This window comes from Nanorana parkeri, unplaced genomic scaffold, assembly GCF_000935625.1.
Source record: "Nanorana parkeri isolate BGI_ZX_2015 unplaced genomic scaffold, ASM93562v1 scaffold1114, whole genome shotgun sequence".
Classification (NCBI taxonomy): Eukaryota; Metazoa; Chordata; class Amphibia; order Anura; family Dicroglossidae; genus Nanorana; species Nanorana parkeri.
The window spans coordinates 45,423-71,828 of NW_017307382.1; the positions used below are offsets into that span (position 1 = coordinate 45,423).

A 26,406-nucleotide genomic window follows, 5' to 3' on the forward strand; every position below is an offset into this window, starting at 1 on the left:
TTATATATATATATATATATGATATATAGTCCCAGGGGTAGCCACCACACTCTATTTGTAAGGTAAATGCCTGGGTTCTCATGCACAAGAATAACCATACAAATCCAAAGTAGGTATAGAGGCACATGGGTCTTGCATTGGAGTAAAGTCAAAGCTTCAGAATTTTATTGTCAACGTTTTAACTGAGCTCAGCCCATCTTGATAAAGATGATCTGAGCTTTGTCGTAACATTGACAATAAATTGCTGATGCTTTGACTTATCTCTGCTGCATGTTTTCCGATGCAGTGAACAATTTATTTTCTTTGAATTCTTGTTAAATTATTGTTATCTCCACAACTGTGATGTCTTTTCTTTATTAACCTCTAAATATAAGGATCTCATTATTCTAGAAATAACATATCATAAACCCGCCATCTGGCAAGATGGGTAAACGCGTGTTACCTGGTTTGGACAGTGGCATGACTCGCGGGAGGAGACGTCTGGAGGAGCGCAAGGGACTGTGAATGAAAGAGTTTTTTGTTTTTGGTAAGTTAAAGGTGGTATGTTATACTCTGCGTTGATTCACATTAATGATAAAATAGCTACTTATTAATATCCAATAATAACAGATGTTTATTTAGAAAGCTTCTAAATACAAGGAATAAATAATTTCTGTCATCCTATATCACAGCAAAGCCCCCTTTCACAATTCATACTGTACCCATTCACAAGTCTGTAAATCAAATGAACAGATACTGTACATGTTGGAAAACAGACACAATTTTATGGGATCTTTTTATAAACAAATCGCAAAAACTGAGAATCTCTTTGAACTTTCATTCTGTGTATAGAGTAAAAAAAGGAATGTTCTTAGTATATTTTCTTTTCAGGTCAAATGTAATATAATACCCCATTATAGCCAAGAAATATACTAAAAATGTTTGTTTTTGCCTCTATTCACAAAGAACAAATGTTCGTAGAGATTTGCAGGGTGAATTTGTATAAATAGAATGGTAAGCCCTTACCCTTGTTGATATATCTAAAAGAGATTGTTACAAAAATGACCAACTTTACAAGATCTCTCCTGTATGTTCCTTCCGACATGTCTTCTGTTTACTTGGTACATAAGGAGGATAACTGCACAACTGAGATACATGAATGTTCCTTACAACGTATAGGAGTACAAGCTCTTTAAGTGTTTTATCTGATCCCAGCGCATTCTCAAAGAGTTGGAGGAAAACCTGTACTGACAAAATTTCGTGCTGCGATTCTGGACCTCCTCTTCTGAAAATGCTGTCATGTCATGTCATGTTGTCATGCTTGTTCAATGGCTTTAATACTTTATAAGGCACGGGCCTGGTACAACTATGCATATCAGGAAACTACCCTCTGACTTTCTAATGTACTTGTTTTTTTGGTTCAGTGATTTAGAACGTACTAAAGCAAAAGACAACCAGGGAACCGGTACTTTTTTTGCAATGGCAGCCCACATATTTTTATCAGTACAGGTTTCCTTTAATAACTGTGTAATGTCTCAATGATTTCTTAATACTACTAAGTGACATATTTATAAAGCAGTGAATGTGATATCCTTCATGCATTCTGTGCAGTTGTATCTTCATGGTGCACATTTTTTAAATGTCAGTGATTGATCCACCAGCAATGAATATTTGGTGAAAGTCACATTCACTGCTTTATACATCTGCCCCTTAACTGTTATTTTATTTTCTAATTTATTATATCAGGCTAAATTCACTAAGCTATAAAAATGATTAATTGCAAAAAGGAATGCAATTTCTAATAGTAAGAGCCAAAAAGATCAGAAAATGCAAGTCACATAGAAAACAAACGCTGTGAAGGCAAATAACCTCTGCATTATATCTTAGCAAAGTCAGCATAACATATGATGGAAATTGATGCTCTTTCAATAATTATAATACACTGCAGATAAACAGATCCCGCTATTGACTGTCTAATATCATCTTTATATAGCAGCACTTTATATCAATTACCTTAACACATCTTTGCACAGGGGAGGGAATGGGTGCTGTTGATAATGCCCAAAAACCTCAAATACTATTGGCTGCGTCTTCACATACTCCACAAACGACTGCGTAACCTCCACAGCAATCTAAGGTATAATAAAAGAACACTCAGGACTATCAGGTAAACTGCCTCCAAATTATGTAACGGTATGGTTATGGGGGGGAAGGGGGCAAAATAATTAATACGCCCTCAGAGGAGACTGGCCACTAAGGGATTACTGCATATACACCGAAGATTAGTAAATGATGGGTTAATGCAGATATTCTGGAGATTGATTAGCTGTTGGGTTAATGCATATATGCTGAAAAGTGGTCACTGAGGGCTTAACGCAAACATGCATTAAAAACTGTGTGGGTTAATGCACATTCTTTGGATACTTGTCACCAAAAGGTTACTGAAAATTCACTGGAGATTAGTGATTGAGTAGTAAATGCATATACTCTAGAAACTGGTCACCCAGGGGTTAAATGCACATTCTCTGAAGACTGGTCCCTTAATGCACATAGTCTGGAGAATGGTAACTGTATGATTTAATGCACATACATTCTCTGAGGAGTTAATGCATATACAATCATCACAGGGGGGTTCATGTACATACACTGGAGAACGGTCACTGAATGGATATCGAGAAGTGAGATATGTGTGTTGGAATGCAGATCTTACTGGTAGCTTAGATGTTTGAGGATGAGCTGTGTTTGCTGGAATGCAGATATCACAGGTGATATTGATACTCAGGGGTCAGATGTGTGTAATAGACTGCAGATCTAAAAGGTAGCATGGGTATAGGGTAGTGCTGCAGACTGGTCACTGAGGGATATTGGAAAGTGAAATGTGTATGTTGGAGAGCGGATTTCATTGATGGAATGGAAACTGAGGAGTGAGCTGTGTGTGCCTGCATGAAGGTCTTACTGGAGACATAGATACGGAAAAGTAAGAAAATAACTTTTAATACTGTATAGGTTATGGTAATTAAAATCATAGATCAGCTCATGAGTGTGCTGGGATGCCTTACATTCTGAACATGGTAGAAGCCCAGTGGAGGTCCGCGGCCTGTGTTCTTCAAAGGTTCCGTAGAAAATGCTTCATCATGACGATGGATGAAGCTGAAAAGTAAAATATGCATTGCAGCTGAGGATTTTTGTCTATTTTAAGTAAAATCATAGTTACCCAATCATCAGAAAAGATATGTGCCCATCTTGCATCCTTCGCCCACTCCAAGGCAATTCAGAACATTGCTTAGTTTGTGCTTGCTTATGATTGGGGTCAGGAGAATGTCTCCTTAGGGCAGTGGTTCTCAACCTTTCTAGGGCCGGGACCCCTTGGTAACATTTGCCAAGTTGTGGTGACCCCCAACGGTAAAATTTAGGGATGACGCGACTGCTGCAGCGACATTTGGCGGTGTGGCGGGAGAACTGACACAGCTGCTCTAGGAGAGGGCTGAGGAGGACTCTCACCTAGCACAGCAGAAATCACACAGTGACCCACAGGTTGAGAACCACTGGCGTACGCCATCAGAATGAAACAAAAAAACCACCATATGAATGCATAGCTAGATTCCTATTGGCTATTTCACTTTGCAATAGCCAATAGCAAACTAGCTATTGCACCCACCCTCTGCTGCTGTCAATCACTAGAAAAGGACCTGATGCAGAAATTTAGGTCCTCCTCTGCTGATTGACAGCAGCAGTGGGCAGGTGCAACAGCTAGTCTGCTATTGGCTTTTGCCAAGTGAAATAGCAATCTAGCTATGCATTCCTATGCCGTTTCTCTCCCGGGCGGCAGGGAGCACCTTAGGGAGCAAAACCGGGTCCTGGTCTGGCCCAGGAGCAGTGCTAAAAAGACAAAGCACCGAAAGAGCTGGTGAAAGGGAGAGAGCTTAGATGCTCCTCACCGACATTGTGTACCTATACTAGCCACACTATTCACCTACACAGGCATTGGGTGTCAAAAGCAAAGAGAGGCTAGTCATTTTAGGATGGAGGTGGGGGTTTATTACTCCATTTCTTACACCAACTTTGTGGCATATGTTCTCCCACTGACCAGCAGTAGAAGGCACAATGTTACTGACCATGGCACTCTGTGCACAGTACTGTATCTTATATAGTTCTGACCCCTGCACTGCATTCACTATAATGTACATTATACTTTTGATCCCTGGACTGTATACACTATGCTGTACAGTTTACTGCTTGCATGCATTGTATATGCTACGTTGCACATTATACTCCTGATCTCTGCACTGCATTCACTATGTTATACATTATACTCCTGTCCCATATATTGTATATGCTATGTTGTATGTTATACTCCTGACCCCTACATTGTATACGCTATATTGTATATTATAGTCCTGACCTCTGCACTGCATATGCATTATATTCTCTGCAATAGCTTTTGGGCTGTCACACTTTAATAGACTGCACAGACTAAAAGTTGTAGGTAGATGAACAATATATAAGTAATGATACTATTAAACTTTTTTTCTTAGTTTCTGCCCTGATTATGATAAATGTTCCAGTATATACATTATTTTAAAGTTAAATTGTACAATAGGTTAACAACATGCCTCATGTAGAGCCACACCCATTTTAAATTAATACTGCATCCCTAATTAAAGTACATTCCTCACATACAATGGCTTGCTGGATGCACATACATAAAAATTGTCCCTGGAATTTTTTTTTAAAATTGGCAACTATTAAGTCATTATCCAGAGACTGGAGGCAGTGAGGTGACATAAAAAGGCCACATGACTTAACCAGGAAATGTGTGTCACCTTTTCTGGCTATGCAATATGCCATATATGCCTAAAATACGGGACTTGCTGTAGAGCATTACATATCCCATGGCAGGCAAACAGTAAGAATAATGTATGTATTTAGTCAATGTATCTTCCTGGTTCCCAAATTCCAATGTACTTACTGAACTTTACTCAACTGATGACCTCCACCCTTTTTGCAAGGAAGCCTTCTTTGAAATAATACAAATGCTTTTCTAATAATAGATGGGATCATTTTGCTAACTCAATAATTATTTGGTTAATCACTGCATTAGAATCTAGTGTAGAATCCAGTAAGGTATGACTATATGCCATTTATATAGTTTAGCGAAAGCTTACATTAATGTGTGTATACAGCATTAGTGGGCAACAAAACATAATATATGTGATTATTATGATGGCTGTATTTCTACGGGAAGAACATACTATATGGCAAGCAGGACTATTTGTTATGATGCATGATATAGAACTAGGCAAGTTATTTATACAGTAATGTATTGAGTCACTAACTTGAACTGGCAAAAAATGTCCGCATATTCTGGGGGGATGCTGGAGGCCTGTAGAACGGTCACTCTAAAGGTGAAGATGCTGCCCAGTTTCAGGGGATGTCCACCTCCATCACACAGATCAAAAGAAGCTTTAATGGGACTGTCAAGTAGAGCAGCTTGCTGAGAGGCTGGAAAAGAAAAAAGTGCAAGCGATTAGGTATTCCTAGTTAAAGTGTATTACAAGCAAAAATAAAGGGACTGGCCAGTGAGGAGAAATCTCTCTAACGAGGACACAACGGCAGTAAAAAAAATAATTCTAGGTAGGAGAAGCCTAGCGAGATACCCTGAGGTCAGCTTTTAAAACAAGTTGGTTTCAGCAGCACCCATGCTTTAATCTTGACGGGTTCCACTTATTTTCAGCTGTTCTCTGACTACTGCAGAAAGTATTAGTGACAATGGCTCTTTAACATCTATATTTATACTGACAACACACACATTCCACTTACGTGCACAAGTGTTATTGTTAACCTCATCAGCACTTGGGCCAGAGTCTGGGTTTTGGCCCTGACCCCCTTCCACTATCCGGAGTTCTTCCTGCGATGTACCAGAGCGCGTCATTCCTGCACATGATTCAGCCTGAAACTGAACCACAGAGACATACAGAAATAATAAGATCTAATGTAAAGACAAACTCTAAGCTGCTTGTCAGATGCTACATAGATAATTACAGAATAGATGTTATTCAGGTCTACAGTTCATTGAAAATAAGCTACTCTCATTGACCCCATTGATCTCCTTGACTCCCAAATGATTGCCAAATCACAGTTAAGTGCTTCCAAGTTTGCCAAAAGTTTGGAGAAAAGCCATTCTTTCCCATGTACTATAGGGGTGTTTTTTTTGTTTTAATGTGCAGTTTATATATGTGATATGGCCAACAGTTAAGGGAGGTAAACATCTGACTGTGACATGACCATGAAAGGTAAACATATAACCATGACACCTACTCATTTGTTTTTTAAAACATTTTTTGTTGTACTGCATTAAAATGCAAGGCTCTATAAATCATAATTTAACAACATAGCTACTACATAGAATAATGTAGTAAAGTGCAGTAAAAAAAAATAAATACAACGTTTTTCGGATTAAAAATGGAATTCATTTTTCACTCATTTTTCATTTTCAAGTGATTTTATTATAACTGTCTATTAGGATGCCGGGCTATGAGGCTGAAATTAATAAAGAATGTGCCAGACTACAATAACCAATCAGACTGCTGCCAGTGCACATAAAAAACAAAAACTATAACTGATATTTACTAAACTAAAGATTTTTTGAATATCTACTGCAATGGATCTTATAATGGGGATGATTTCAATTTTGCAAAAGCAACAAGATGTTGTTTGCTCATTTCAACTAATCAAATATTGTTTACACTCAAAACTTCCCAATGCTGGCATTTAAAGTGGGATGCCATCAAGCCATCTTTTCCTGGTTTCAAGAAAGGTTAGAACCAATATTGTGCTTTTACTCTGTTGTCTGTGAATAATCTGATTGGTTGCTATGCTGAAGGTAAATACTGACTTACACTGAATATTAATATACTGTATATCTATAAATGAAGGTTTAAACAGGTTTTCTCACCTTTTGGAAATGTTGGTCATCAAAAGAAATTTTAGCTGTTCCAGACTGTCTGACTCCTGAGCCATAATCAGGAGCTTCCTCATCAGCTACAACAAAGCAATAATGTTGTGTCACCTCTACAGTCTAACAAGTCTAACAATCACTTTAAACAGATAACAAAATGATGTTGCCAGAATTATGAGTTCACATATTTCCACTCATCCAAAGTCTAGCGCTGTCCACCGGAGGAAACATACAGTACGTCCAGTAAATGTGTTGTGCTCTGCCTGTAATGTAATATTGCTTGTAACTAGAATGTAAGCCGGCAAAAAAATTTGTTTCGGTTCCTTTATTTTTGTTTCAGATTTTTTGTTATTTCATTATTCGCGATTATTCGGGATTTGGGTCCAAAGGTCAATTAATTTCGGTATTACGATTCCTCCGAATACAAAATTTTTGTTAATTTTAAATGAGTTAAATGAGTTTATATTTACAAACAAAGTTTATTTGTAGCAAAATGACATTAGAAAAAATTGCATGCATCCGAATGTCCGAATATGCAGAAATTCGTACAAATTTAACTTTGGAACAAAACAAATCTTACATGTCTACTTGTAATCCTATTTTTACAGTTTTCAAAATCCTCATAAATAACTGCTGGGTTATAAGGTACTCTGCTTGAAATAATTAATTGAAACAGAGGTTATTTAGTGATTATATCATCATTGGGGCATCATAAAATGTTTAATACTTTCACGATGTTTACCAGGGCAATCCGTCTGGATACTTATTGTTGATCTTCTTTATTATTTGTTAAAACTTAATGTTCTTTTCTACATTTAATGTAGCTTACTGTTTCTTATCTATGAATATAGCTTAAAATACAGTAAAGGTCATGTTTATGCATTCCTATGTTCTAACCTAGTTTCCTGCTTTTTGTACCTTTGTTGGTTGTGAAGTGATATTGTTTTCTATAGAGCCATGTTTTTTATATTTTTGAAAATGATTATTATCATTATACAGGATTTATATTGCGCCAACAGTTTGTGCAGTGCAATATGCACTGTTTGCACAGTTATGCAAACAGTTATGCACAGTTTGCACAGTGCAGTGCAAAAAAGAATTAATAAAATAAAAAAATACACCAAAGGTTGAGGACCTTGAGGGCACCTCTACTGTACATATCCAAGGTATAAAATGTGTGTGCTGCTCCAAAAAAATCACTTTCACATTTATACACATGACTTTCATCATTTCCTATATTTATTCTAATCTGACTCTAACAAATGATCAAATAGTACTGTATGTAAAGCGCATATAAAGATGCATGCTTGGAAAAACACTTTTACTATTTAGCAATAGTAGTAGCCCTGTGCACTGTTAAAGTGGAACTATGTTTTTTTGTGTGCTCTCTCTGCTTTATTTTCACAGGAAGTAAAATTAGGAAATCCTCCAAAGAGAGGGATGGTGGTCAGCAGAGTCACCAGAAATAGAGTCCCAATTGGAAGATTTCCAATCTATTCCTGTTCTGAAGACAACCCAAAATGTAGGATTGTCTTTCACTTTCATTTTCACATTCAGTGATAACGGTCATCAGGAAAGATAATGAGGGTAAATATCCTTAACAGGGACACAGACAGCTATTAAAACCTGACTGGTGTTCTTATCCCTCTCCACTCAGTTGCACTTTAAATTGAAGGTAGCCATAGAGTAAAGCCTACAGATAGGCATAAATAATAAAAAACAACTCACCAGAAATGGCCTGAACAGCAACTCGAAGGAATCCTTTCACTTCCCCTTTTTCACTGACAATAGCGACTCGATGAACCAAGGGCACAGAGTACAGCAGATTACTCAGGTAGACAAAGGCCCTGCAGAGGGGGAGATAGGTTATAGGGGGAGAGAAAGGGACAGAAAAGAAGAGAGAACGCAGTGGAGGAAAGTGTAATGAGAACAGTTGGAAGTGGAAGAGTGAATTCATAAAAGAAATGAAGAATGTATTTGAAGGTGAGGTCACAAAATAACGAGAAACAGTTTTGTGAAGGAAAAGGAAAGGGGGGATGAAAGAAGGTGAAGAAAAACAAGAAAGAAAAGGTCAGGACACACGCGGCAAATATTTAGTTGGGGGGCACAGCTCACATCACAACAAGAGCTGCCAAGCCAAAGAAAACATGTGGGTGGTCAGCCAAGAGCAGCCGCGGAGTTAGTGGGGCAGCCACAGCAAAGGGAGAAGGGATAATGGGATGGAGACAGACCAGGTGGAGAACAAGGGAAGGAACTGTGAAGGTGAGGGAGGGTTGGAGGCAGTTAGGAGGGCCAGCCGGTGGACCCTGGTGTTCTGTGTGAGGGAAAAGACCAGCAGCAGAGCAATAAAGGTGTATGGGTGTGCCGGCCAAAACCTGAAACAAATCAAATGAAAATAGAACAAGGCAAAAAGAAACAGAGAAACATAAGAAGGAGCCAGCTCTTTCCTCATACTGGTAGAAAAAAATAATCCTCACAATTCTACCAAACCATACTGTTTGGTAGATTAATGTGCAAAGTATTCTGAAGATAATAACTCTGACTTGTGTTATCCACAGAGAAGAAAATAGCAAACCTGGAATAGAATTTTGGGACCTTAACAGAACAGGCAGTTGCATGTTTTTGAGCATTTCACAGAATGAATAAACATGCTATACAGCAAAAACTGATCAATACCTATATGTGTGTGTATTCTCTATTCAACTATCATTCAATTCTAGCAACTCAACAATTGTCATTAGCATCTTAAAAATAAAACGTATCCATATAACACAAAACTCACTCATTTCCTTCGCTCATATAAAATAACTGGCAAGTGGCTTATGTCAACTGTTGAAAGGAAGCTAGCCCTAGGAATGTGTTGGATTACATTGTAAATAGATAAACATATTAACATCCATCTAAAACCTCACATGTTCATTTATTAAATGGACGGCCAAGTATGCAATCAACAATATAAACTTAAGGCATCTTTATTAAAGTGACATTAAATTCGGGAGCTAAATCTTAAAAATGTCTTCAAGTACCTTTACTATTAATGTAGCTTATTCGTGTATCACTCAGCTGTAGATCCTCAAATAATTTCTGAATTGGTGCTGACACTGTCCTTCCTTCTGGAGGGTGGCTACTTTTGTTCCCCATGGTCCCTGTGTGTGTTGTAAAGTAGCCACCACTCCAAGCTCACTCCCGTGATGGACTACATTCTCATGTTTAGTTTACTAATTTGCATTAAGACTGTAGTCCATCACGGGAGTGAGGTTGGAGCGGTGACTACTTTAGTACACACACAGGGACCATGGGGAACAAAATTAGCCACCCTCCAGAAGGAAGGACAGTGTCGGCACCAGTTCAGAGATGATTTGAGGATCTACAGCTGAGTGGTACACAAATAAGATTCATTTTTGTTAAAAGTTAGTGTACTTGCATTTTTAAGATTTAACTCCCGAGTTTAGTGTCACTTTAAGACACACATTGTTTATAGGTATAAGAAACAAGTATTTCGTAGTGAGGAAAATCATGTATTATTATTCTAAGCCTGACTCATATGCTTTTACAAAATGAATACTATCACACTCAAAATCCCTCAACCTGATTGCAGCTAATGATGCACCTGCTCCCAATACAAGTTACTGGTTATTGAATAATCTTTCACCTTTATACCTATAATCCTTTAGTGTTCTTTCTCTTTTATATCCATTTTTAATGTAAGAAGTACTGCAGACAAAGCATTAAATTCACTGACAGATACAGCCATGTCTGTGTTTTCTTTATGAAGCAGCGTAAAAAGTTATTTTTTAAAGTGGTTGCCAGCCTGTAACAAATTTAATAGCTAATGGGGCTGTTCCTGTGCACATTGTGGGCCCAATTATTTATTACAATCAATGTTATGTGATCCATTTCACAGCAAACTATATATTGTTAACCTAGAAAATGGTTTAAATCATTTAAATCTCACTATTTAATATTACATTGCTTAAAACCGGGGCTGCCCCTGCACTATTTACCGCCTGAGGTGGAGGGGATTGAAGCAGGGTTTGCTGGTGGCAGATGTCCGTTCATGGAAGGGGGTACTGGCGCCATCTGCACCTGGCTACCACCTCAGTCTGCCTCATTGTAAGGATGGCCCTGCTTAAAACCCATTGTAACTTTCAGTATTGTTTATTAACTAATGAAAGGGAGGAACTCTCTTTGTGTTGATATAGTTATGAAGTCAATCTAGGAAAATGATAAAATAGCATTTTATGATTTATGAATCCATAAGCACTAGCTTCCTGGTTCTGCTAAGATGTCACCCCTGCAGAAACTATCTTTCAGATATTAGGTTTCTTGAATAGCGCAATGCTGCTTCAACACTATATAACATTGTCTGTCCAAACCAAAATCAGAGTTTTTGGGTAGATGTTGGCAGTCTAAACTGTTCATGGACTTGTTATATCTATTGTTGGCTCAGATGGTGAAATTGCTACATAGCTTTAACCAACTGCTATAGCAAGTACATAGAGATCTCACTGCCCTGTTGATTTTCTATGTTACACAAAGGAGGAGTGAAATTTCTCTTCCTGTAGCAGGTAGTGGAACCGTATAGTGGAAAGGATCAAAGCAAAAATCTGGAATACCCATGGAATATAATCAGTCAGTGGATGATTCATCTAACTGGTCCTTGTAATATTACAGAATGAAATCTGATAGCCAAAGAATAAAATGTAAAGATTACCATTTTCCCCAGTTAGTTTCCCTATCAGGATTCATATGTGACTGTGAAGGTCCTATGTGCTTTTTACATTATTACAGCCCTAGGAGAGAGAGACCTATCACCTATGCTGTCACAAACTAATGTTAAAACTTTATGGTGTTTAAAAGTTTGAGATTTGTATGCATAATATCTGTGCATTGTAGATCAATGTGTACCAATACCACATCTATGGGGCACACCAACAGTGCACTTAAAGGTAGGTGTGTCACCCTGAAAGAGCTGGTTGCTTCCCAGCATGCTCTGGGCAGACCAGACGAACCTTCCCACTACACTGAACAGAGGGGAGCGGTCGTGAAACGGGTCGGATCTGACAGCACAGCAGGGATGCTCCTGGAATCCATCGTCCTCTTCCTCCTCATACTCCAAACCCTCCTCCTCTTCAAGCTGGGAGGCCGGATCTGGGCCCTCGGAGCCAGGGCTTGAGAGGGTGGGGGAGGGGGTTATTTCGGCCATGCTGTCACTCATGCATGTGGTGAATAAGGGAGAGCTGAGATCAGAAAGGGGAAGGGGGAAGGTTAGTACAAGACAGAACTGGTTAATCCGCTCTGCTGGCTGGAAAACCCAGGGGATCTTAGGAAATGGGCTAAATAAAATATTCTGGTGGTGACATTACAGAAATGGCAGGGTTACACAGGGGATTATAGAGTTATGAGTGAGAAACTACAAACCAATGGACAGAGAAAAAGTGGTGGAGTAGGGTAGCATGGATAACAAGGTTAAGGGCCAGAACAATATTTTTCTTTAATCAATACTGTATTCTTTCCATATATATAAATAGAAAATAAGATCATTAGTGGGGTAGCCATTGTTAACCATAGGCATACGATATGGCATCCAAACACAATTAGCTGATCATATGTTCATACAATGGCACCATGAACATGCCAACATTTATTTAGTACAGTAGTGACCTGTATAATGGATATTTACAGATTTTTCCAGTACAACACACGAGCAGGGAAATATCCAAATATACCTAACCTGTTGAAAGAAACCCCCAAAAAACAGTACAGTCCCACCTTTATACAATATAACACAGAATGTGATCATTATTTTCATTTTCTTTATTGCAGTGTTTCAGCAATTGGCAGGTGAATTGGCTCCTGTCTAAATTGGTCATAGTATATGTAGGCTTATGAGAAAGGGACCTTAGATTGTAAGCTGCTTGAAGGCAGGGACTGATATAAATTAATAGTATATAAGGTGCAGCGTAAATTGTTGGGGGTATATAAATGGCTGAAATAAATAGTAAAGAAACAAATAAAAAAATATGTCCATTTGCTGCATATGGAGCAACCATTTAATAGCATCATTATTACCATCACAAATGTACTTCTAAAGACTTTGCATTACCACAACAACACACAAAATGCATACCCCAATGGAGTGTTATAGTAGCGGGCACACACTGCTATGTATGCCATGCTTTGTGGTGCACTTCATTAACAAAAAAGGGTCAAATACTATTTTTTGTGCATTAAAAATAAATTTGTGCATTGAAATAAAGGGGCTGGCTTAACACAGCGCATCGTAATGCATGGTAACACATTGTATTAATCAAAATGTAGTAACGCAAAACTTACAGGGTTATTCACTAAAGAGCCGAAGGATCCAGCTGTAGCTTCGGCTTATCCTTCGGCTCTCTTCGGCCACCTCTGCCCTTCAGTTCAGACGAACTGGAGGGCTATTGTACGGGCTATTCACAATAGTCCCTACAGCAGCCGAAGGTAGCCGAGCGGCTCAGCTAAACTGAACGCATATGCTTTGGCTCGGCTGAGCCGTAGTGACACCCGAAGCATGGAGAATGGCCTACCGAAGGGCCGGCCGTTCTCCACGCAAATGACAGCTGGGCGGAACCAGCCGTGATCTCACGGCTGGCTCCGCCCAGTTGTAATGACAGATCAGCGTCCCCAAATGACCTAGGTACGCTGATTTGTCATATAACAATAACAACAGTGCGGAGCCGGCCGTGACATCATGCTACCCCTGAGGTACCTAGCAGAATAGCTAAGCTGAATGCCGCTCGGCGGCATTCGGCTATTCACTCACTGCTGTTTGGCCCCTATGATAATAGGTGCGCACGGCAGCGAGTGAGCTGCCAGAGCTAAGGCTCAGCCGATTCAGATGTTGGATCGGCTAAGTCGAAGTCCTTCTGCACTTCGGCTCAGCCAAACATGCAGAGCAAAGGCATCCGATGTACGGCTGATATTAGCCAATGTACGGCTGAATTCAGCCGTACATGACTGAAGTGAATAGCCGAACAGCGTTCAGCTCACTTCACTTTGGCTGGGTTACTCAATTGGCTGCCTTTGGCAGCCATGTGAATAACCCCCATATTGTGAAGGGGGCCCTAACGATTTTAAAAGCTGTCTTCATCTTTTGTTATCATGCAATATTTTCAGAGAGCACTGTCTCATCTACAGTCTATGAATATATTCTTTACAGTGAACAACCAGAGTTGTACACAAGTGCCTAGATTTCAATATCATGATTAGAATAGATCCAAACTATGCTGTGGTGTGTACAATATTTCAGTATCTGTTGCCATGGAAACATTTCTGCAGAGGTTTTAAGCCTTTTCAAAGATGCTGGCAACTCTCCAAAAGTGTTTATCTTTAATAATACAAATCACAGAAAATTGGTAGAAAATGAAACATGCACATTAGTAAAAAGCAGGTATGCTGTATAACCATAGCTACAGCTCCTGGTAAAGGTGGGACTGACTGGACAAAAAGGAATAATAAGAGCAACCAACTAGAATGATCTAGAAAATAGGATACTTCATTTGTAACATTCTGTATTCACACACTCAGTCATCAGCCATGATGATGAAGTCATGAGCATATAATACAGGAAAGCAGCAGCTTACCTTCCCACTAGACGGAACCATGGGAAGCGATCATAGAAGGGATCGCCCCCAGTCACCACATTATCACAGTCGTCACTCAGACCTGATGGAAGCTCAGCTGCTCGGTCATACATTTCCCGCATCATGTCCAGGCGCTGCCTGTGGAAAGTTACCATTAACAAGCCATAATTAAACACGTTTCACAGCACTGCAAAGTTGTTTATCATGATAACTTCCTTCTCCAAACGATCACAGAAAGTAGTTTGTTTGACTATCAATGCTCAAAAGTATAATAAGACAGGTTACCTTCATTTACATCAAGGAATTTTGTGTGAAAGGTTGTTTTATTCAAAGTAAAGGCTTTAAAGAATCATTTTGAATAATAAAGAGCATAACGTGATGGCTTAAAATGTATCTCTAAAGATGAAAAAAATTGATTCACTGGTGGACAGCGCTGCTTCCAGCGCTGGCGGGTATCAACGAATATCATTACACCCAATCTGTCAGGTTATATAATAGTTCTTTAAATTTAAAAAAAATTACCAACCAGACATAAGAAATACAGTCTTTTATCTCTATCAAAAGAGAGCAATGAACAAGTAAGCCCTTTGATATCCTCATACACCTCATACACTGCTGATCTAATGTCTAACTAATGCTGACCATACACAACTCAAATTTCTATGGCCCTGTCAACCACCTGGCTCGACAAAAGGACCCAGGTGAAAAATTGTTGGCTGAACAGTGACTGCAACCAGTCAGCTACAGTCACTGTTTGGGTATCTTGATAACCGGGGGTGTGCTCTGAATAGAATAGAAGGCAGGGATGATTCTTTGTTCACACTACTTAGCATGGATAGGGGCCATATTAGATTATGCGTGTATGGCTAGCCTACGCCTATTACCCTTCTCTCTTCTCCACTAAACCCTTACCTAAACTAGCTATAAACCCACTGAAAGCTACTGATTACCTAAATGGCCACTATCCCTGTATTTACATACTGCTTGTCACCATAACTATACTTTACGTGAAAAAAGTCAAGGGTCACAATTGCTATTTCCCCAACTTAAACGCCTGCTGAATTCCCACACCATCTTTTGATCAATATAAATGGGAAGACATGTTTGCAGTCCTCCTAAAATAGGGTTAGTATCCAACATACCTGGTGCCAGGTTGGTATTATTTGGGTTTTGGAAGGGAGATATACTGTATATCTTTCTATCATAAGACAATAAAAAAGTAGGAAAAAATACTACCAGATGCAAGCCTTCTGAAGAAGGTAGAGAAAATAGAGTAGATGAACTGCTAGAAAACATTTTTAAAAGTTCACTCATCTCTAGCTTTAGAGTTCAGTTAACAACAGGGACAATATTTTCATGGAGTTTGTATGGTTGCCCCATTTTTTATGTGGGTTTTCCCTGGGTGCTTATGTTTCCTCCCACAACTCCAAAGCACACTAATGTTTGTGTGATTATTGGTGTACATTAGGTGAAACTTTTGGAGAGGTTTTTATTTAGTCACTTGATACCAGTGTTTCAAGATTATGAGAAACCTATTTGACATAATGAGAACAGACCTTTGGGTTGCTGTAGTTGTTGGACACTGTTGCTATTGGTTCTAAATGAAGACTATAGAGTGATGTGGTATACATATCTTATGACTGTTGCTGCTTAGCCTAGGTTCAACCATATGTACTCAAAAGGGCTGCAAACAATACCTGAGTTTCTCCAAGGTCCAATAGTGAGTTGCACCATTCTTCTGGTCCTGGACCTCTACGGCCACAATTGTCCTTGGGAAGGGACGTTTCTCTCGTTCAGAATGAGCATCAGGGGGTAACAAATCAGGCGGTAGTGGTGAATACAGAGTATCTGTCAGCAGCACGAATTGGAACTGGACCTGCGGACATTCACATCCATAACGTCCATTAAAAAACAATGCTAGTTACAGTTACAGTCATTTTGTTTACTGTCTTGATTTCATTTTAAATGACAATTACATTTTAAAAACGAGGTCAGATGATGTTTAAAAGAATGTGTTATATCTTGTATTGTGCATAATTTTTTACTTCATGCGCTTTTGTTCCAATTCCTGTAGTTTTACGAATCTGCTTGAGACGCTGAACATGTCATGTTTTGAAAATTTCAATAAAAACTGAATGCAAAAAATAAAAGACTGAAGAGTACTCCTTTTTACCCATGATAGCCATTCATCAAAGTGACACCACTATAACAGCCCCATTTGACAAAAGCAATAAATAATGTTAACCCTACCAATAATCACATTTAATGTTTTATCTTTTACACATGTAGGAAAATTAGAGCTCATACCTAACTGGTTGATACAGACAAAAACCTCACTTTTTATTTGGTTCAATTTCTGAGTTTTTGTATTTAAAAAGGTACAGGCAGCTTTGATGCCTGTACCTTTTTGAGCCTTGTTTTTCTTCGCACTTTTTTTACCATAAGCTGAAATTTGAGCAATAGTAAATAACTCCATTTGCAACTACACTTATGTCATTCTGACAGCAAGACTTCTGACAGCAAGACTTATGTCATTCTGGCAGCAAGATTGCATTTAAGGATGGTGACGCATATGTCAGTGAAATATGGTACACCACAAAGTAGAATATACAGTCTGGTAATGTGCGGAAATAGTCAATAGAATATGGACAATTTTGACAAAAGTAATGTATATTATCGAATTGTTAAATATCAAAATAACAAATACAAAAAAACAACTTTAAAAAGGTATTGATGTGCTCTGGATGCTGCTTATACCGCTATGGCTAAAAGCAAGAACAATTTAAAAATCCTAAACCATCCTATATAGCTATAATATAAAATTTAAATATGTTACAATCAAGATTACCTTCTTCTTCAGCTCGACGCTGATTGCATTGGCCTCCTTGAGGAATATAGCATTTCCCCATAACTGGTCACGTAAAGAGGTGAATTGGTACCATTTCCACTTGCGAAAAGCCCATAGTGCCAGATCATACTCCTGTTCTGTCCATTGAACTGAAATAAGAGAGGTTGTTACCATTTTATTATTGTCAGTTGTATGAAGAATGAAAACATCTATTCGATCAAATACACCACTTACCTGAAAAGGTGCACCTTCTATAATGACAATTCTTACCTTCATCCTCTGGTTCCTCCTCTTCATCATTGGTCTCAGTATAATATCTTGAATCCATCTGTCTTTGAAGTGCTTCCAACCGACTTTCATAATCCTGTGAAGTGTTAGAAGTGTTTTATGGCAACAATTCTATTCTAAAGGTGAAACTGGATTGGTTGCCATGAGCTGTGGCAATTTTAATATCATCACTGCTCTATGCAATACTTTTGGGCTCATTCACACTAGCAGAATGGTAAAATGCATCCCAGAATTCTAACTTGAAAAAAGATACCAGTCACATATTGTCAATGAGTGGTCAACTCATAGACCTGTACTGTGAGAAGAAGTACTAGCACACAACTATTGCGCAGGACTGCTAAGCAGGGAGCTGACAATTAGTATACAATACGTAAATATGGCTTCCCCAATTCACATATATATTTATAAAAATTATAATTATATATTTAATGTATTCATATTTAGGTTCTGAAATGGCAGAAGCCTACATTTGGAGCAACACTCGAAATTTTGCTTTTTAACACTCTTTGTATTTTATCCTAAACATTCTAAATACACATACTCAGTGAGACCACCATAAGAAAGTCCAGGCAATAAATTAGGTGCTCACCAGTCTCTGTTGCTCTAGGAGGTAATTTGCTTCTTCACGTTCCTTTCTGTACTGTTCTTCCAGCTCTTGAAGCCTAATTGGATGAGAGATTAAAAGACTCTTGAATTCCTTCTTACAGAGCTATACAATGCACTTGTGTTATAATCAGCAGAAGGTGAGTGACTGGCCTATCCTCCTTTGTATCGTACACTGTTGGGACCTACAATTTTTTTTTAATCTGTCTTATCAGATCTTTCTATACAGTACACATGTAGTGTGGGCATTGTACAATTTTGTAGGGAAAACAATCCCTGACTGGTTCCTCCAGGTACACAAAAATAAGCTTGAATATCCTTGTTTTAGTTAGCATTCAATTGTGTTGTTCATACAAACACATTATGACTCAAGAATTAAGCCACGCACTGCCTAATTGTTGCAAAAGTCTCTTAAATGACTTGAGTCAATTGTAAATAGTTCGCATTTTATGGCAAATCTAAATGTCTTGGCAAGATGTGACAGCTTTCCACTTGTAGGTCATACTGGATATTTTTTTTAAATATTTAGAAGTCTTGTTTTATTCAAGCATCAGCATTAGACTTTTCTTCCCCCGCTCTGATAAATACCTTTGCTCCATTTCCTGCTTCATGTCTATCCCCTGCTTCTCAAGCAGCTCCCTCTGAGCAAATGCCCAGTCCACAGGTTCCATGGGGGTCTCAGCACAGGGAGTGCGCTCTCTCTCTTGACGTGCTTGTTCAGGGTGGTTAAAGCGAAATACATGACTCTTACCCATTATGATACGATTACCTAAATTGAGAAATTAGACTAAATTAGCACAGCCTGTATAACAAATAGAGTTAATTGTTGAGCAACCTACAGATTGCCTATAACTTTTGCATGCAGCATTACTTCTATATTATTATAAAAATTAATAATCTAGTTTTGAGATAAAAACACCATTATTAATGTACTTGGGAAGCAGTTTTTAGGTGCAATATACTTAAAGGCAACCTGACAGCTATTTTAAACCTTTAAAGGTAAAGTCCTACCTACGAGCAGACTCCACAAGATATCAACTCTCTAATACTATTTTCAATTGTTAGTTGAGCCTACCTCCCCTGATGTCTATGCTAAACCTCACCATTCCCACGTGCAATGAAAGTGCTGCAGAGGCCATTAGGAGAGCTTTCACTGGACAGGAGGAAGAGGAACTTTACCCACCAATTTACATAAGTTGAACTATATGGACCTGTGTCTTTATTCAACCTTACCTACTATGTTACTAATTTAATGCCTCCCCAATCAGTTACTTTACAGACATTCCAACTGTCAAGGTTGCCAGTGTGCTTATTTAAGCTCTGAACCAAACTTTTAAGCCAACAAATGGCTGGTGTCATAGCTGATCACATGTGCAGCACCATGGCAACTGCAATCCAAATAGAGACAAAGATGGGACCTTCCTTAGCTATAAGAGATAGGAGGTTGTAGTTCCACTTTAAGGACCCAAGTAACAGTGATCCTGGTCTCAGAGAGGAACATAGAAGAGGATTGTCAAGCTTAAAGAGGCATTAGGAGAAATCTTGTTGTGTCAGCTATCAGGGAGGTTGTACCACTGAATATTGGACTATATTTACACAGGGCTATTATGTGCGTCTAGGGATTCCTGCCACAAAAACCTACGGATTCTTGCAGCAGAAATTTCAAGTGCATCTGTACATTCAAGTTAATGACAGGGTAACTGCGGCCACATTTGTCAGCAGCAGTCTGCACGTAGTTGTACATGGAAGGATTAACTGCGGTTCGGGGTAGATGATTGTCCCTGGATGCAATCTGTAGGTCCTTGCTGCAGGAATCCCCAACCACAGAATAAAGCCCCTTGTGAATGGGGCCTTAGGGCCTGTTCACACGACGTCCGTTTTCTGTGCTGACCTGATCCGTACGCTCCGGCACTAAAAATGCATCCCAATGTATTCCTATGTGTTTTATTGTTTTATGGGCTACAGTTCTCACGTGCGCAGTCCGTTCAGGTTACAACAGAAAAATACTGCATGTCACATTTTGTACGGTCAGGAAACGCAAAACTTATCAAAAACACGTCAAAAACGCACTGCACTGCAGCTAACATACTGACAGCCCCACTCCAGCAAAAACGCAGCAAAAACGCGGCAAAACACATAGCACGGCGTCTGCTGATCCGCACCTGATCCGGACCTGATCAGGACCTGAAACTCATGTGAACAGGCCCATAGTGTTCCAAGGCACTGGTAGATGGTTCATATGAAAAATCATGTTTCAATGCGAACATTTTAAACAACATTCCCTGTTAGAATTTAATTTGTTCAACAAAAATTTCCATGTGCTTCTTTGATTTTTATTTATTCACAACAGTCAAAAATAATGATTTATAAGACCCCATTAACTATCAGAAAATCGAACGGACCGTAAAATTGTTTTAAACAAAATTCTACTGGTGTATGGCCAGCTTTAGTTTTATGTAAATAACTTGACAAAAGTGTGTACACAAAGTGGTTGATTTACCAATGAAAAGTAGCAAGTTCACTTTCCACTTTGCACAGGAATTTTCACTTAGCTTAGTAAATGAGGTGTAGCTGTGCTGACATATATTGTCCATTCATCAAATCCTGTTTTTTTCTTTTCCCTGTGCATGATTGGATATTCTTTTCAAGGTGAATTTTTACCACATTTACTAATGTAGGTAAAAATTCACTTTGCAAGGTGAACATGCTCTACCCATTTAGTAAATCAGCCACAATTTCTCATTAGGGGTTTAAGAAGCTGCATATTCTGGTACAGTTAACAAAGTGCCTCTTACATATGTAGACAGGTGATACCTGGAAATCTGCAATATTTTATATCTAACAACTGATTTGGATTTAAAGAAAAGAGAAGCAATCCTACCAGATCTAAGTATAATCGGTTCGGTCACTTTCTTCCCATTCACATATGTGTCAGCCCCATCACAAGGCTCCAGGGTCACCACCACTGAGATACAACAAAACAATGGACAGCAATGAGAACAACATTCTGTGAGCACAGTATTATAAGTGAGTTGCAATCGACTATTCAATAGATTATGTAACATTCTGCACATGCAAAATTTGTAAGAACTAAAGAGCAGTATAATTTTCTTACAGGGTTATTCACAAAAAGGTGAAGAGTTTGGAGGAGGCAGGAGAAGGGAACAATCTAGGCCAAAATAGCTGATTCGGAAAACTTCTCCAATTCAGCTCAGTTTCCAGTTCAGCTATGTTGTCCTAGATTGTTCACTTCTCCTGCCTTCTCTAAACTCTTCACCCTTAAGTGAATAACCCTGTAAGTGTTTTATCTGATACCATGATGTGAAAAAGAACATATTACCTGACCCACAGGGCATAGAATGACTGCGGAAAACACCGTGTTCATCACGGATGAAATGGCCACTCAGGACAATATCCTGTCTTCTCTCTATATCCTCACGGCCAACTCTGTTACAAGAGTAATAACAGAAATCACACCTACAATCACACCTCATACACCTGAAAACAATTTATAGGCTCAGGAAAACAATTTATAGGCTCATAGACTAAAGAGGCTCATGAAAAAAAAATGAGAGTGGAGACGAGGTAAAAGGCAAAACACACTTGTTCAATAGATACCTAGCATACAAGGTGCTAAGTCAACAGTTCCATACTAACAACTGAGTTCAGCTTTAACAAATGGAGCATCACTGTTTTCAGTCCATACCAAACACACACAAACATACACACATACAGTATATATGTGTGTGTGATCATTTGTTAAGGTTAAATATAGCATTCAGTAGTTCCAGATTAAGCAAGCAGTTTATGTTCTTACCTAGTAATGCCATCTTTGATATAATATAAGAGACATTCAGACATCAAGGGATCTTCATTAAGATTCACCAAGTGAGGAGTCTGGAGGACACAAAAATAATTGAGATTATTAAACACGCTCCAGCTGTAGGTTTAGAAAGAAAGGAAAAACACCCTAACATTGAAATAACAACGGCAGCCCGGAACGTGGCTATGAAACATGCACAAGATCTCATCATTAAAAGTAACTTATTTTGTAGAGCTGGAGAAAGAGTGGTGGAGGAAGAGAGACAGACACTACACACCAAACTTGCACCAACCTCCTTTGGGGAATAAACCCCAACAAGTTCTGAGAGATTTTTCACCACTGCAGGGCTGAACTGATAATCCGTGGAAAGGGGAATGGAAGGGTTGGGGAGACAACAATGAAAACTCAACAACACAACAGCACAAAGACAACATGAACACTAGACAAAATTGCCTAATTTATAACTTAATACACCTGTTCACACTTACTGTCCATACATTATAGGACAATAGGGTCATGACACATATGCATGAGAAAGAGGCATCCAACAAGCACTCGAGAGGCTCTAGTGCTGAAAGTGTTGGGACTATATCCCTGTGATAGTGATTTGATGTTTGCAAGGTGGGAACTATTACTAAACAATACAGATACTGGCTAACTTAATTACACATGGGTATCTACAGTATGAATGGTTTTAATTACTTGCTCTATTTGGCTTTGTTTTAAGGAGGATTTTAATGGCCACTTAAACATTCAGTTTAAATCAGCTAAATACAGTCCAGGTGCATCAAAACAATGAGTGTTCAATGACTTACGGTTTGTGCTTTAGAGAGCAACCACAGCCTGAGTGGAAGTTTGTTCCTTGAAAGCATGCTGTCCGTGTGGAAGCAATGGTCTCTCTGCAGAGGTGAAGCACACCCCTTGCTTCAGAATTAGAGCTCTCATATTAGCACAAAGTATGACACTTGCTGATTGCAGAGCTGTAATCAGGGGACGTGTTACACCTCTACAGCATGCTGGCAGGGGACAGGCTTTTTTACTCAGGCTATGGCTGTTTTCTAAAGAAAATGATTTTGAACACCTTTTGTTTTAATGCACCTGGAATGCATTTACCTGATGTAAACTGAAAGTTCAATAAGCACTTTACTGCTTTGCATGGATTCTGTTTTAAATATGTCTTTTAAGGTTTCTGTACACACAGAAGTTATGATTGCCTGCACAGATCACAATAAACTTTAATTGAAGAACTTCTAATTATATAAACAGTTACTTTCCAGTTGTGGAAAAAAAACTTATATAACAGAAAATGATCAGAGCAGTCGTTTTAATAAACATTTATTTTCCTTCAATAACTGAGATAAGTTAATTATAAGTTAGATGTTCGAAGCTTACCTTTTTAGGTGAAAACACCCCAAGGGTTCCTCCATCTTCTCGCATAGCAACCCCCATCTCTGCCAATAGAGCTTCCCTGTGTGGACAATAAGACAAACATTGATCATGTGACATCACACATCACTGCCATATCATGTATACACCGTCTTTTATTCCTACAGTAGCTTTTGCTATGTGATTATTATCATTCTATAGACATGTGCGATTCGTTTCGTTCCGAATCGAAATTCGGACGAATTTTCGGAAATTCGGACATTCGGATGTATCCGAATTCCAAATTACAGACATAACGAATGCAAACGAATCCGAATTTCCATTTCCGAAATTCGGTAGCATTAGTACGAACGTTCGTTTCGTTTTCTGTTCTTATTCGTTTCTTATTCGTTTCGTTCGTTGGAGCAAAGTGACATTAGAGGAGAAAAATATTTTTTCCCCCTCAAATGTCACTTTTGCTGCAAACGAACGAACGAAACGAATAAGAAACGAATAAGAACAGAAAACGAAACGAACGTTAGTACTAACGCTACCGAATTTCGTCCGATTCCGAATTCCGAATCCGAATTGACTTTCAGACCCGAATCCTGAAAAACGAAATAACACAAATCCGAATTTAAAATGAAACGAAACTACACAAATTTTTTGGCAATGCACATGTCTATCATTCTATATTGTTCTTTTAAAGTAGCTACTGTTCCAGGCTCGCTCCCTTGATGGACTACAATCTCACATTTAGTTTACTAAATTGTATCGAGATTGTAGTAAATCACACAAGCGTGCTTGGAGCAATGGATACTTTACAACACACACAGGGACCATGGGGGGAAAAAGTATCCACCCTCCAGAAGGAAGGACAGTGTCAGCACCAATTCAGAGATCATTTGAGAATCTACAGCCGAGTAACACATAAATAACACATTTTTGTTACTAGCCAAGGCACCTGAATGCATTTTTAAGAATTAAAGGAACACTAAACACAGGAGTCAAATGCATTCAAGTACTTTACTACACACATGAGGACCATGAAGAACAAAAGTAGCCACCCTCCAGAAGGACAGACAGTGTCAGCGCCAATTCAGGGATGATTTGAGGATCTAAAGCCGAGTGATACACAAATAAGCTACATGTTTGTTAATAGTTAAGGTACTTGAATACATTTTTAAGATTTAACTCCTAAGTTTAGTGTCATTTTAAAGGGAATATGTATATGTTATATCAAAATTCTGGAGAACAATGCAATGCAAAGAGATGGAGGAATTTAAAGGGAAACTATAATGGTTTGGGTGCCAATTTTGTTTTAGTTTTCCAAAGTTTTCAGTTTTATACCTATGTTTTATATCCGTTTTTATATATGTATACTGGATCACTGCACTGGTTCTGCTGTACATACAGGGGCAGTAAGGTTTTAGTTTGGAAAGTGCAAAGCTTGGTCTGGCAACGGTGGGAGGGGAAGATATTTAAAGAACTACTGTCATGAGAAAAATATGGGCACAGCAAATACTGGCTGCCCTATGAAAATGCTGGTAACCTGGTTGTGTCTGACTGTAAACAAGCATGTAGCAAGAAAGAAGACAGAAATAATAAAATCCATACTTGTTTCAGATCAGTGACATAAAGTACTGAAGAGGTGGACACATTATAAACATTCCTGGGTAGGTAGAGTAGCACTTTATAAAATGAATATACTTCCTCGTTTTTTATATCTTTTTCAAACCTAACTTATTGAGTTACCTGCCTCCTTTTTTCATCAAAATTGTTTGGCGCTGACTCAATATGTATGGGCAGGGCGTTCCCCTAGATTAGCATATAACATTCTTATAAAAAGGAAAGAAATGGGAGGTTTGTCTCTTCCAGATTTGAGAACATATTATTACTCTACGTTACTAGCACATATATTGGATCAAAAGTTTAATGGTATGAATAAGCTATGGGTTACTCTGGAGAAAGAGATTGCTCCTATTCTTCCATTCTCAATACCATGGATAAAACCTGAACTGCGACTGCAGAGATATGCTCTTCCCTTTTGTAAGCCCCCTCTCTTGAAAGTGTGGGATTATCTGGTAAATGAAATCCAGATTTCTACTATTGTGGGACCCATGACCCCCATTATGGGAAATCCAGTATTTGAACCAGGGGAGTCAGTTGAACAATTCTTTCAATGGACTTGTTGGTCACCCTCACCTCACTTATAACAGAAGCTCTTACTTCAACATACTTGAAACCAATGATTTCTCTGTTGCCTGTACAGATGCACAGATATAATCTATGGCTTCAGTATTTTCAACTTAGAGCCCTGTATGATAGTTTGCAGAAGACAGCTTCGTTACATAGACCACTGACTTGGTTTGAACATTTTTGTTGCCAGAAAGAAGGACCAACCCACGTGATCTCTATACTATATCATAATATAATGAAAGCACAATTCCCTTCAAGGCCTTATTTTATTTCAGCATGGAAGAAAGACCTACAAATCTCATTAACAAATGAGGAAGTGCAAAAGTCTTTTATTCTAACCCAAAGGATATCTATTGCCTCCTCATATCAAGAGAAAAGGTATAAGATTCTATCTCGTTGGTATAGATGTCTGACTTTATTACATAGAATTTGCCCCTTAAAATCATCACTGTGTTGGAGATGTGGGAGTGAGGAAGGAACCTATCTTCATATATGGTGGAATTGTGAACATATAATGCCTTTTTGAAAGAATGTTTTTGTAATATATAATCAAGTAATGGGTACTGGAGAGGTTCCATCACCTAAAATAGCCCTTCTCTCAATTTTCCCAGACTCCATATCTCGAAGTAAAAATGATATTTTTAGATTCTTTGTGGCAGCAGCAAGAATATTAATTCCACGATACTGGAACACACAAAAATATCCAAATATCAAAGAATAT

The 26,406-nt window shown here is 38.6% G+C and overlaps 1 protein-coding gene across 7 annotated transcripts in view; it reads right to left on the bottom strand.

Annotated features, from left to right (window-relative positions):
* KIF1A (kinesin family member 1A) overlaps positions 1-26,406 on the bottom strand; it is a 136,942-nt gene that overhangs the window by 31,378 nt on the left and 79,158 nt on the right. For all 7 annotated transcript variants that reach the window (XM_018567909.1, XM_018567907.1, XM_018567906.1 and 4 more), the window contains exons 16-32: positions 23,514-23,589; positions 22,116-22,195; positions 21,639-21,745; positions 21,180-21,263; positions 18,887-19,067; positions 18,285-18,357; positions 17,678-17,771; positions 17,408-17,556; positions 16,257-16,435; positions 14,560-14,697; positions 8,666-8,784; positions 6,935-7,020; positions 5,800-5,935; positions 5,316-5,481; positions 3,039-3,129; positions 1,993-2,111; positions 443-498 (exon numbers count right to left, since the gene is read on the bottom strand). In XM_018567909.1, coding sequence (XP_018423411.1) covers positions 443-498; positions 1,993-2,111; positions 3,039-3,129; positions 5,316-5,481; positions 5,800-5,935; positions 6,935-7,020; positions 8,666-8,784; positions 14,560-14,697; positions 16,257-16,435; positions 17,408-17,556; positions 17,678-17,771; positions 18,285-18,357; positions 18,887-19,067; positions 21,180-21,263; positions 21,639-21,745; positions 22,116-22,195; positions 23,514-23,589 — 1,934 coding nt within the window. The remainder of the gene's footprint in view (positions 1-442; positions 499-1,992; positions 2,112-3,038; positions 3,130-5,315; positions 5,482-5,799; positions 5,936-6,934; positions 7,021-8,665; positions 8,785-14,559; positions 14,698-16,256; positions 16,436-17,407; positions 17,557-17,677; positions 17,772-18,284; positions 18,358-18,886; positions 19,068-21,179; positions 21,264-21,638; positions 21,746-22,115; positions 22,196-23,513; positions 23,590-26,406) is intronic.